Source organism: Crocodylus siamensis, chromosome 6 (genome assembly GCF_052110815.1).
Source record: "Crocodylus siamensis isolate JL-2025a chromosome 6, ASM5211081v1, whole genome shotgun sequence".
Lineage (NCBI taxonomy): Eukaryota > Metazoa > Chordata > Crocodylia > Crocodylidae > Crocodylus > Crocodylus siamensis.
Genome location: NC_143400.1, coordinates 28682045 through 28695249, shown reverse-complemented (window position 1 = coordinate 28695249; position 13205 = coordinate 28682045). Strand labels below are relative to the sequence as shown.

Here is a 13205-nt window from a genome sequence, read left to right as displayed (position 1 = left end):
TCTTAATTATGGGGAATTTGTATAGGTTTGGCTTTGTTACTATTTTAATCAGAGACAGATTCTCCTGTTACTTATGCTGGTATAACTCCATCCAGTTGAATGACTACTCTTAATATAGGGTAGAGAATCTGGCCTCAGAATTGTACATGTCAAGAATTATTAAGTTTGCACATTTTAAATAAAAAATAAAGATTCTGCTGGATCCTTTTCTTTTTCATGCTGGTGTACTTTTTAGGTACAGCCAAAGCCTTGGAAGAAAGCAAGATTATAAACCACCCAAGTAGCAACAAGGTTTCCCCACTTTGCTTTCAAGGTAGCTACATATTTCCATTCGTGAATACAGTTGTACTTTTGCCATTAATCCCCAAATCCCCTGGAAGTTTATCCAGCAGCCTGAAGCCGTCCAACAAAATGGTCATATAATTTACCTGCAGTGCAAAACATCTTCATTGTACAACACAGCAAAGGAATCTTCTTTAAAAGGATTCCTTTAACAAAGTTTCACTTTCTAGCAGTGACAGTGCTAGAAAGTGAAATACATACAACTTACAGGACCATCCAAAGATGCAAATTAAGTCTTTTGTGTTCAGCCACTTTTATTGAGTGAAGCAGGTTATAATAAAAGGTTTCTTCCTTACTTAAGGTTATTTATTGCATCAAAAAGAATTATAGGAATTGGTTCCCATACTTCAAAATAATTCCACTGAAGCCTTCTATTTAGCTGTATGTAGAAATGTTCAGTAGCTTCATCTGACACATTTTTAATATATGTTCCAAAATAACTTGTGATTTTTTTTTGTTGTAATATTAAAGAATGCCAAGGAAGAGAGAAGCCCCATGCAATATGTGGGGTTAAAAAGAGCTTCTGCTGACATACAAGTACAGTCAACAACAAGCAAGTTAATTTGACTACAAATGAGCAAGGGCTATTTATCTGGTACTCACCTTTGTACTGGCAACACCAATCTCTGGGCCTGCATTGATATGGACTCCGCAGTCCGTCTCCCTGGATATGGAACTGCCAACTGTATTAGTGATTCCCACTGTTAGGGCACCCCTTTCCTTACAATACCGAAGACCCATCAAAGTATCTGCTGTCTCGCCTGGAAAGATAAATGTACAAGGCTATGATAAGACAAGTTACAGGCAATGCTGCATACGTGACAGCACAAAAAGCAGGTATGCTGGAGGTAAGGTTTATAAATGGGTTTTTAAAAAAAAAAAATCATTAAAAGCCTGCATTAACCTGCACTGCGGACCACTGAAAACTCAACTACTGGAAATGGGCAATATAATCTTCTGCAAACTCACTTACTTTCAAAGACATGGCTACCTGATCTGTAGACTTAAAAATAGCTTTGGTGAAGGTAAACATTGACCCTATGGTTTTTAAGCCACTAATTTTGGCATAATGTTCAATAAGCAAGGTGAATTAGGTCTGCTTTGCAAATGTGAATCAAATTAAATTAAACTACCTCTTATTAATTCACCAGGCCAAAAAATATTGTTTAATATATACCCAGCTTGATTAATCCAATCTGAGTCCACTATACAGGCATTACCACCTGATAGTTAATTGTTTGATTTAACACTTTTCCAAAGGTGTTAATGTCCTACACCTTGTAAGACTGCAGTATGCATCAATTCGAAATGATGTACTGAACCACTCTAACAGTAATTCAAGTGATGGAATCTGTTCCTCAAAGAGCTCATCCATTAAATACATTAAGAATCTTACTGAAATTCAAATCTCTAACTCAAAATCTCTGCATGTATTCATTTTGGGTATTATGTCATGTATTTATTTTGTATTTTTTTTGCTGTAGCTTGTGAAGACTGCAGTATCTTAGGTTTCATTCCCTGGATATCACCCCTCCCCTAAAGAATAAAGGTGTTGTGTTACCTCCTAAAATGGAGCTAGTCTCAGTCCAGGACTGTTCTAACACTGGTCACATAACCTGGCTTGTGTGTGGCTCAAGTGTCTGGAAGCAACATTTAAAAAATGGCATCTCAGAAGCCTCAGCTGTGCCCTACATCAGAAGCAGCTTCTCAGTCAAGACATCATAGTTGAATACTTGGGGCTTTTTTCAAGAAAACAGATAAGAATGTCTAAACACTCCATCAGCCCTTCATGGCCTCCGAACAGGCCGATTCCTCAGAGCACAAAACTGCACTGATGCTCCAGTTCTGCTGCAAACATAGCAAAGCCCCAGAGACAGAGCTAGAAATAGAAGCTACTGAACATTTAGTATAGTGTTACGGGCACGCTTTAGTAAGTAATTCAGCTAAGGGAACATGCCTTTTTGTTCTATGCAAAGCTGACACATCATCAGGAGGCACTAAAACAAGAGTTTGCTGAGTATACTCTAGTTTCTTCTGTAACATCCTGGCGCACAGAAATCCCTAGCTAGGATTCACCTTTCTAGAGAAAATATTTTTAAAAGCAAAGATCTGGTGGTGAGAGCTTTGTTTGAGCTCAGTATTTAGTTAAATTTCCTGGAGCCTCGAGTGGAAGGCTACTGAACTTCTCCCAAGCAACAGCAACAATAGTTCAGATCCTAGATCCTAGTTCAGATACTGACTATTAGCAGGTTTAAAAGAAGATGGGACCTTGGAGTGTTCTTATGAACAAGAACCATGCTAGAATATGGACAGCCTTGTTCTTGGAGGAAAGCAGCAGATTTAAAACTCAGGGGAAAGGCCTAGCCAATACATGCTAGAAGCTTTCTGACTATGTGACATTCCAAAGTAACAGGGGCGAGGCAAACCAATAAATTCTTACTAATTTTCATAACCAGAAAGCAATAACTGTGATACTTGTGATCAAAATAATGCTGTTATGGTGCTCAAAATAATTTACTTTCCCTGGTTTCTTTTCCCTAGACCACAGTGAAGGGACAGAAAGAAAAAAAGCTCTTTCCTTTTAAGATCTTCCTTTAATAATCAAAGCTGCATTAGCAGAAGGAAACAGCAAAATTAGATAAAAGCTTTAAAAAAAAGGGAAAACTGTTTCCCTGTATTACAAATATTAAAACAAGCCACTCATCTGATTTCAGGGTCATGAGACTCATTAAGAATAATACTTATTCTGTAGCTTAAGCATTTATCTTGGGCTTCATTCCAAGGTGTTGTTATGTTGGAAGTATAGCAATTTCTACAAACATTTAATTTCTGACCTAATGCCTGTGTATTTCAATAAGTTCAGGATGAGGCTTGGTATATGTTTATAGTTCTTCCTGAATTAGTGATAAGAAAATTTAAGAAATCTTTACTGAATTTGAGAGGCAAAGGGTGGTTTTATTTATCTTTGGTTTTATTATGCTGTGAAATAATTCTCCTTAGAGAAAGGCTCGAAGCCTTTTTTGCCACATGTTAAGACTTGGCTAGACAAAGTATGACTCCCATGCTGACAAAGATGGATCAAATGAGATTTAGTAAGTGTATGTCATTTCTCGGATCGCTGCGCCAATATCTTCACTGATGCACATAACAAGCAATATGAATAGCGGACAATAGTTTGACCTAATGGATTTAGGTTTTTAGAGTTACAGTAATAGCAGAGGGAGAGGTGAGGGGCAAGAGCACTCCTACCTGACTGGCTGATGAAAAAGCAAACATCATCTCTGAAGACTGGTGTGTTTCGGTCCAGAAAGTCACTGGCGAGTTCAACCATAACCGGCAGTTCAGTCAGTTCTTCCAGCACTTGCCGAGTCTGAAAGAGATGTCAGGAAGTTATTGCTTAAGTGCTGTGGAACATGTAAAGACCTTAGAATACAAAAGGAACCTTAAATTGTCAAGCACTGGAAAATGTTAGTCACAATATCACAATGGAGATTCATTAAAATATATCCTCAGGCCATTCAACAGACCTGGATTCGACATACACAGGATATGAAAGGCAATACGAAAGGCTACTCTGGTCATGACCTGGCAAAGAAATCCACAAGGCCAGAACCTTACACTCAACTGGAGTAATATTGATTCAATTAATTCAATTCAATATGGCTGGGGCATATTTACAGGAGTTGTTTGTCTGTGAGCTGGGTGAAAAGGATGTAAAGAACTTAACCAGGATAAATGCCGAAAGCCTTTTTTGAATGACTGAAGCACCCAAAACCTGCAGCCAGTATAAGGAAAACACATGAAACCCTATTTTGGTCTGAGGGGCTCTCTGATGGTGATCTGCATTTCCGTGAAACATGGAAGTTGCCAGATGAGAGTCAGCTTCATTTTCTAATTCATATGAAATAGTTAATGCAGCTGTGTGTTTAAAAAAAAAGAGAAAAGAAAAAGCACCCTGAAATGACCATAAAGCGTATCTGGGGAAAAAACTTCTAAGGACTCGTTTTATGAAACAATCCCGAGCTTCTGGGCTGCTAACTAACAACCCAACAGAGCTTGGGCTAAAGCCATTACAGCTGCCCTGTGATCAGAACATGCCTCAAGAGAATACAGTTACATGTTGTTTGTACACAACCATGTTCCCGCAAACATTTATGAAATTGTGTGGCATGAAACAGAATTGTCATATTATATGTGGCATTTGGATGGATGTCTTTAATATATGCTGTTGTCAGAGCCTGCAAAAACCAAGGGGAAAAGTCAGACTTAGCCCAGGATGACCTTTAACTTTCTGTAGATGTGCTACAGTACTATGTTGTCACATGCCTTGACAATTTTCCCAGAAGAGAAGAGATTTTCTTGTCAAAAGTTTTCCAAAGGCTAAAACTTCCATAAGCAATTAAGTCCAGCTTTCAGAAACGATGTGTGCACTCTATTAAAGGACAACGTTTTGATGGGGTTTTGGTGCCTAAATATAAAGATAGGCACATAGTGCAATTTTTGAAAGCTCCAAGGCACTTAAAGAAACTTCTAAAAAGTCCCACTAAGCACAACCTGGACTCACAGCCCTTTTTATTTAGACTCTTTTACCTTACATATCTTGAAACACCTGCCACTGGATAATGCACTTTTCCCCACTGCATCTGATGAGACCATAACTTGCTCAGGACACACATCATCAGCTAATTCAGCCAGTTTGGAAGGAAATGAATAAAGACAGCTACTTACTGCAACTCCAGCATGATAACTCGTCCCACAAGCGATTAGGATTAAACGTCTGCACCGCTGGATCTCCTTGATGTGATCCTTCAACCCACCCAAGTTCACTGTAACAGGTTAGCATGAAAAAAAGGAAAAAAAAATAAATAAAAAACGTTGAAATAGCAAAAGACAAATATAGCATGTGACTTTTCAGGGTCCTCAATGTTTCCTGGGTTCTCCAAGTAAAGAGAATATTTTCTCTGCTAGGAAACCACATAAATAATAACCTGAGTCAGCAAAGAGACTACCCCTCTCCTGTCACTGTTGTGGAAGGCCCATTTCAAGTAATGGCATTTCCTTTTACACACACTTATTTATCTAGCTCCTACCCCAGCAACGCTCATTTGGAGAGCACTAGACCTAGAACTGTAACAAACCCAACGAGTCTCTGTAATTACCAGTGTAGTCATCAAAGTTGACTCTGCCCCTCATGGTGTTGACAACAGATTCTGGTTGCTCAAAAATCTCTTTCTGCATAAATGAACTGAAGTTACCTAAAATAAATAAAGAAATAAATAAAGGAACAGTGGAAAGAAACTACATTATACCAGAACTGCAGTGAACAGAGGAGCACATGAGAGCAAAGCAGAAAACATGCTTATTGCTCTAAAGGCCAGAAATGAGCCTTTCACCCCTACGTGGAACTGCATATTTGGAAAGGTGCAGGATGCAAGTGTTTCCACTGATGGAGGTGAAATGCCCAACGTGACATTTTGTTTTTTTAGGGCACAGTCCAAGACAGACGGGAGAGAGACTCCTCAACCTGACAACTTATATCCCTCAGCTACTGGCGCCAGCTGACAGGGAGCAGTCCCCTACTGAACGTGGAGGAAAGGATCAAAAGACTTTACCCTTCATGATCTGCTGAAGTTCCATCTGCAGAGTCTGGACGGCTCGGCCAGGATGATCACCCGCCGTGCGTTTGATCCGGTGGATAGAAAGACGACCGTCCACCACAGCTGCTACATCATCATCTTCAAGGAAAATCACTCTGTTGGTGTGTTCAATAACTGCACTGTAACAAGAACGCACCATGTGCCATAGGTCACCGACTGCTTCACCGAGTAAAAAACAGTTACAGCTGACTTTGCAATCGACCGAGCAACTTCTGTATTCAATAAAGTTACTCATTTCGTTGGAATTTCTTTAAAAAAATAGAAACGGTGCAAGGAACATTTCCACACTGACAACAGAACAAGATTTCATCCCCTTGTCTCATTATTAATTTATGGTCTCCCTTTAAGACTGCTCTGTGCACATCTTAGACAAAGGATATTATGCTGCAGTCTGGTCTAAGCATTAAGAGGTAAAGAGTGGGACTTGGGAGACCTGAGTTCAATTCCTGGCTCTGCGGCCTGCTGAGAGATCCTGGGCAAGTCATTTCCCCTCCCTGTGCCATCTCTAAGAGGAAATCACATCAGAGATCTACTCATGAAAGGTATGACGAGTTGGACATTTATTGCTATGGGATTGTATATCCAGAATCAATTAACTTGGGGTATTTCAACACTAGGAAAATATGGAGTCTTTTAAACAACAGCATTTTAAACCTGATTCTGCCCATAGTTTCAACAGTGAAAGCCACATTTAAATGCCTCACTCTGACCCTGGCCAAGTCACTTAGACTCTTCTTGTAAAAATGGGATGAACATACAGGGACACTGGAAACCTAAATGTTCAATGCTCTTCCAAACGCTCAGATGAAAGGAGCTGCAAGTCACCTCTGGTCACATTTACCTAAAACCTACTTCTGTTTGTTAACATCTGAAAGGCTGAAATTTCATTAGGGATACTGCAGAGGTATTTTTTAATCACTACACTTCCACCCTCCTGGGGATTAAAATGTGAGACCCGGCAGATAATGCTGGGAATTGCTTATGAACAAAAACTCCTGGAGAGCTGCACGACCCTCCTGATCGTTTCTGTGTCTGTTGACTTTTGAGTCAGCAGTCTCACAAGCTTCACATTACTCAACGCTGGAATCATCAACAGATATTCTTGACTGAAAATAAGGCCATTCTAGGAAGGCAAGAAAGTCTTTAGCAGAAAGTCTGATTTCACCTATCTTTACCCCTGCTTCCCTCCCACCACCATCAAAAACTGAGAACACAATTCATCACCCAGCATGTGAAATTTACTATTTGTAAATCTTTTGAAAGCTGTTTCACAGGCCTACTGAGCAACTATTCCTAACGCAACACCTGAATCTCAGTTTACCTGCCAGGACCCTAAACTGAAATAGCATCACTTTTACTATGCTAAAGAATCTCACCTAGCATCAGAGGCAAAGTAATATTCCACTGCTTTCTCTTCCACAGGGAAAAGACAGGTGGTGCTGTCAATACGAGATAGGTTGCAGCTTCCCTTCTTGTCTTTACCTGCAAAGTATGAAGCATTCTGCATCACATATCCATAAAACAGAGAACACGCACTGCAACGTCAGCCTTAACCAAAGTCCCCAAGTCACAGTATCAGCATGAAGCCTTGTTTAGACGCTTTGCATTTTGGTTTAATGTCAGGCAGTTATGGTCAATTTAACACTGAAAGTAGGTTTTGCAAAAAGAGGATCACGTTCTCCTTTTCCAAGTCATGTATTGTTTGTTCATGTTCCTGTGTCCTTTCTCAGTTTGTTTGCATGGCATTTACAGCTTTTTGAATTAATGCTGTGCTTGACATTAAACATGCCACTGAAATGCAAAATTACAGAAAATGTCACTAACTAAAAAGAGTCTCTTCACAGTTCTGCTTTGGGAAGTAACTCTCACTGCCTTCTGAGCTCTTTCACACTTTGTGGGGCCCAGTATTTTTCCAGTCAACTAGGTTGAGTTAACACAACCGGAGCCAGCAAGGCCAGCCATACCTTGAGATGCATCTTCGGATGCATGACAAGCCGGTCCAGAGAGGTGATCCTCCCCCTCTACGCGACACTGGTCAGGCCGCAGCTGGAGTACTGCGTCCAGTATTGGGCACTGCACTTCAAAAAGGACGTAGCCAGCACGGAGAGGGTGCAGAGGAGGCCACCTGCTTGGTGAGAGGGCTGCAGGCCAGACCCTATGAGGAGAGATGGAGGGACCTGAACCTGTTCAGCCTCAGCAAGAGGAGGCTGAGGGGGGACCTGGTGGCTGCCTACACACTCCTCGGGGGAGATCAACAGCAAACAGGCAGAGCCCTTTTCTCCCCAGCACCACCTGGGGTGATGAGGATCAATGGTAATAAGCTGATGGAGAACAGGTTAAGGTTAGAGATCAGGAGGCAATAATTTTACAGTTAGGATGGCCAAATTCTGGAACCAACTTCCCAGGGAAGTGGTCCTCGCCCTACCTTGGGCAAAGTCAAGAGGAGGTTGGACGATCACCTGTCTGGGGTCTTGTGAACCCAGCATTCATTCCTGCCTGTGGCAGGGGGTCAGGCGAGATGATCTGTTCAGGTGACCCTAGCTACTATGAAACTATGAAACACCAACGCTTGTAAAAATTCTCCTGCTCAAATTCTTTCCTCCGTTATACCTGTATAATCATCCTGTTGACGCTCAACAGGTGAAACCAAGAGCAAAATCTCTTTCATGGTCTATTTGCTGATCACAATTTATAAATGGAGGCAATGGACCACAGGAGTAATTGCTCTGTGCCCTTCATGACTGGCCAGGCTACTAATAATTTTGCCCTCACTTATACTGCTGGCAAACTTTACTAAGGCTGCACACCTCAGAAGATGTTATTTAGCTTGATCAAAAGAAGCATAAGCTTGAGTAAGCAGTGAGAGGCACATTATTTCACATTCGCAGACTGCTGTGCTTCTATGACTACTTCAGGGATAATCTAAGTTTGTCAAGAAGTCTATAATTCCATTAAAATGTTCTCAAAAGTTTTTCAACCTTTTTTTTTTTTAACCTTAGGACCTATTAGGAAGGACTATTAAACTGTAAAATAAATCTCCAAGACCAGTGCATGATATCTGTTGTTTAATATTTTAACTTGGTCAAAAGTATTAATGTAATGCCTGTGACAACTCAACCTTGGCGGAGGAATGATTTGATAGACTGTCTAAGCAAAACTCTTTAAAAAGAAGGGAAGTGTTACAAAAATAAAAATTTGAAAGTTTTTATCTTTCTTTTTTTGATACACCAGGAACTTGTTCTACGGGCCCAGCTGTTTCCTTGTGGTGATAAAAGCAGGAATTGTTTTTATAAAGAGAATATGTATTCCATCGATTCATTACAACAACTAGCATTTGCATGCATACTGCCATCTTTGGCTTTGGAGTTGTTTCCAAAAATCAGGACAAAAAAAACACTGCTTTCATGTTGATACTGATGAAAAATAAGGAAGCTCTACTAGACCAAGAGTTCAGAGCTCTTCATTTCATTTACCATGTTACCAAAGGACACAATCAGAGCAGGCAGAGGGTTAGTGATCCCACCGAGAAAACACCCATGTTAAATTCCAGCATGCAGATTCTTTTCCCCCAGGTACAACACTGACTGCATAATCTTTAGTAAGTGGCATTGCTTTCCACGAACCAACTCACCGAACACTACACAATCAGCACAATGTGTCATGGTCACCTGTAACTACAGGGTGCGCCTGCGTGCAAGAGAGCACTCACATAGCGTGTCTCAACTCATGCACTCGCAGCAAGCTTAAGAGCAAATTCATGCTATCGTGTACATTAAATAAAATCCATTCCACGCACTAGTGTAGTGAGTAGTGCACAAAAGGTCCTAGGGAACATTTTCAAAATACTAAAGGCAGGTGCATATGGCAGAGGATCTATGGGATCACTGATAGGATCACAGATTCCTATTTACCAAAATCTAAAATCAACTCAGAAGTTTTTCCTATTCAGCACGAAGAGTGAAGATATGGATAATTAAGAAATAAAAATGCAAACAAACAAGTACTTCCAGAACACTAAGGCAAGGTTGCTGACTGTATCCTGATACCAGAGCATGCTCTGTTTTGGCATTTTAAGTAGCTACTACTGTACTAAACAGTACTGGGTTCTGCAGAAAATGAGATCTGTCTATGCTTGTGTGAGTGAGGCTACATCTTGAATTGCTGGGAGTGGTGTTTCAGAGAACCAAAGTGGCACATGTTACCTGATGTTATGGCCTTGCTTAAAACCTCATTCCATTATCTATCTATGTTTCTTAGGGAGAGCATAAAATCTTACTGTAAACTAACAGAAGAGTTGCACTTCATGCCGAGGCTGTCAGCAAACATTATGAGGCATGAAATACTTTTAAATCCGAGTAAGTCAGCCACTTAGACTTTACTGCTTTTACTGAAATCATCTTATTTGTACAAGGATGGGAGGCAACTGAAATCACCTACTCCTTTAAGAGTCAAAATCACTAGCTGGTCCACAGTTACCTCCAAACCTTCAAAATCCACCAGTTCCACCAGACTGTCATGTTATTCAGTACTGAGGTCACTCCACACCCCAGTGTGATGTAGCTACTGCAAGCTAATAGCACACAGCTAAATTTAAAGCCACCTTCCTTTCCTCCCCATAATGGAGTAAGTATATTGTACTTCTAGATATGAAGTATACTGTAGTGTCCTAGATAACAAGACAAACCCTGGGTTGTCAGCAGCTGCAAGCGACTGTTCTTAGTGGAAATGGCCTCTTATGTGCATAGGACCCATAGCAGAATCTGGTTCTAGATGGTCCAGATAAGGTGCTGTAAGTGTTGTACGTACACTCAGCATCATTGCATACTCAGAACTGGGAGAAATGGGAGGCTTTTTTATTATTATTATTTGTTGTGTTTTCTATGAAGAAATACTGATCCTCCTGTTTGTTTTATGGTGCTACATGGAAAGCAATAACCACGTATTAAAGAATCAATGCTGATTTCCCGTATTTACAATTCCTCCTTTAGGGAGCAAGAGGTTTTGTGTTAAAGGTATGTCTCTGATAGGCACCTTCCTCCTTTTTTATGGATATTCCATCAAAAGAATGATCCATAGATTGCACAGCTGAAAGTGTAATTGGAAAGAAAAATAACTTCAGACAACTGGTGAAAATAGTCAATATTACAGCGTAACAGTGTGCAAAAGAGAACTAGTCAGTTAGCTAATGTAAAGCAAGGAATCGGAGACAGAAGATTTATTATCAATTCAGCCTCTACATAATTGGAGACACAATCTTAAGGGAAAAATGCTGTCAGTCGTGACAGAATTGGAAATAAGGTCTGTTGCTGTGTTCCCACATTCCTGTCACTGTGATACCCATGGGACTGATCCCTAAGTCTCTGGAAGTTGTTTCACTGACTTTAACAAGTGCCGGGTCAGACTCTTCCAGCATGAGGATAAGACAAAGGGTCTAATTATTTGAGCATAAACCCCAGTTCTCACATTAAAAAGTGTGACTGTCAATCCGTGGGCATGCTGATAACACTGTGTAATATAAATGCTACTTATTAGGAATAGATTACCTGCAAATGCACATCATCAAACCTTTGATCACAATCAAAAGAGATTTCTGCTAACACAATTTCTCATCTTCCCAACAGGGCACAGTAAAGTCAACTGAGGGATACAACACAGCACGTGGTTAAAAGAAAAATCTCTCCCTTGCTGCATTTCCTCCCTTTGAATGCATAGCTTATAGTTCAATGGTTCTTCCTCTCTGATAAGTTAATATAAATCTGGAGTCACTTCCCTTATGTCAATGAGCTCGCTCTGGATTTTGGCCAAGGTAAATGAGATCCGACACATGCCCTTGTTCCCGGGTGGTAAGAGGACCTGGCAGCTGTATTTACCTGTTCTGTACAGTATGGGGATGTGGTCGGTGGAGAGCTTGTGTTCACTTCGCACTCCAATCAGCAGGGGGCTTCCTCGTCTGCAAACAAACCATCAGGTTGAAGCTGGATGCACTGTCACTTGCAGCGCAAACACCTTAAATCTACAGGGATTTGTTTCTTTGGTCCAACACCCAAACTAAGATAAAGCAAACTGAATTCATCTCTCTCTAACTAAGCCATTGGCCAACCCCAGCCACAAGCTATATGGCAAGATTGGGATATTCATTCTCCCACAGCAAGTGGCTTCTGAGTTAAATCACTGCCACTCGTTCTGTACTGGTAGCCAGAAGAGTGACAAGTGAGTACAAAATGTATAAAATGTCATTACTATTCTCTTTTAGGAATGGTCCAGACATACATTTTCACACTGGCATAAGAGGTGCAAGACCAGGAGATGTGGCAACCCTTGTTTATGGCAAAATTAATGCAAAGGTGTTTAAAACAAAATCAAATAAAATGCCTCTGTAATTAAACTGATCATGCTAAGGGGGGCGGGGGGGAGAGGGAGGGACTGTCTCCTTTTCATACTCATGTTATCTCCCACCATGTTGTACAAGTTCTGCATAAGGATCTCAAAATATCAAATTCTCTCTCAAACAAGCTGAGGAAGTCCACACTCAAACCTGGGAAAAAGCACAGACTGTGTAGTATCAAGGCATAATGTAAAAATTGAATGCTACAATTGGGCCAGACTCAGTGCGAGCATTGAAACAATACCGTGGTGGCCTGCACTTGGGTGCTCAGGTTGGCATTTAGGAGGGTTATTTTCATTCCAATAAACCTGAGAACCAAGATGGCCCACCTTTATTAAACTAATGAAATTATTAGAAATTAAGAGAGAGGAGCCTTTCCAGTGCTTCAGAAGATGTCATAAATGATATTAAACTGCTTGCAACACACAACTCCTATTCCCCACCTACATACCCATTTTCTTTCCAGAGCCCACCTCAGTTGGCTGCCCGGTGGGATGGCCATTGCCCAGTGGGACGGCCACTGCAGCATATCTTGACAATCAATAGATGGGAGCTATTTCAGATTGGGTATAACCCAGCATAAATGAAACATGTGGATAATGAATCTGGCAGTTAAGGTCTTTTCAAAAGGTCTTCGGCAGGTGTTAGATTGGCATGAAGAGGTGAGGAGAGAAATTAATATGGATTCTTATATGGTACAAATACAGCATCTTCCATTTTCACCGAAAGGGGAAGATTGACAATTAGGTCCGGAGCGTAAACACTCTCACCTATATAAAATGAGGGAACAGTAATTCAAATGGAAACACCAACTACTGAGA

At 40.7% G+C, this 13205-nt stretch overlaps 1 protein-coding gene across 2 annotated transcripts in view; it reads right to left on the bottom strand.

Annotated features, from left to right (window-relative positions):
* GFPT1 (glutamine--fructose-6-phosphate transaminase 1) overlaps positions 1-13205 on the bottom strand; it is a 50006-nt gene that overhangs the window by 12192 nt on the left and 24609 nt on the right. The window contains exons 8-15 of one of the 2 annotated variants that reach the window (XM_090051082.1): positions 11870-11949; positions 11031-11084; positions 7376-7481; positions 5955-6118; positions 5502-5597; positions 5071-5168; positions 3592-3712; positions 946-1103 (exon numbers count right to left, since the gene is read on the bottom strand). In XM_090051082.1, coding sequence (XP_089907208.1) covers positions 946-1103; positions 3592-3712; positions 5071-5168; positions 5502-5597; positions 5955-6118; positions 7376-7481; positions 11031-11084; positions 11870-11949 — 877 coding nt within the window. The remainder of the gene's footprint in view (positions 1-945; positions 1104-3591; positions 3713-5070; positions 5169-5501; positions 5598-5954; positions 6119-7375; positions 7482-11030; positions 11085-11869; positions 11950-13205) is intronic. The other variant, XM_090051084.1, reaches the window with a different exon arrangement.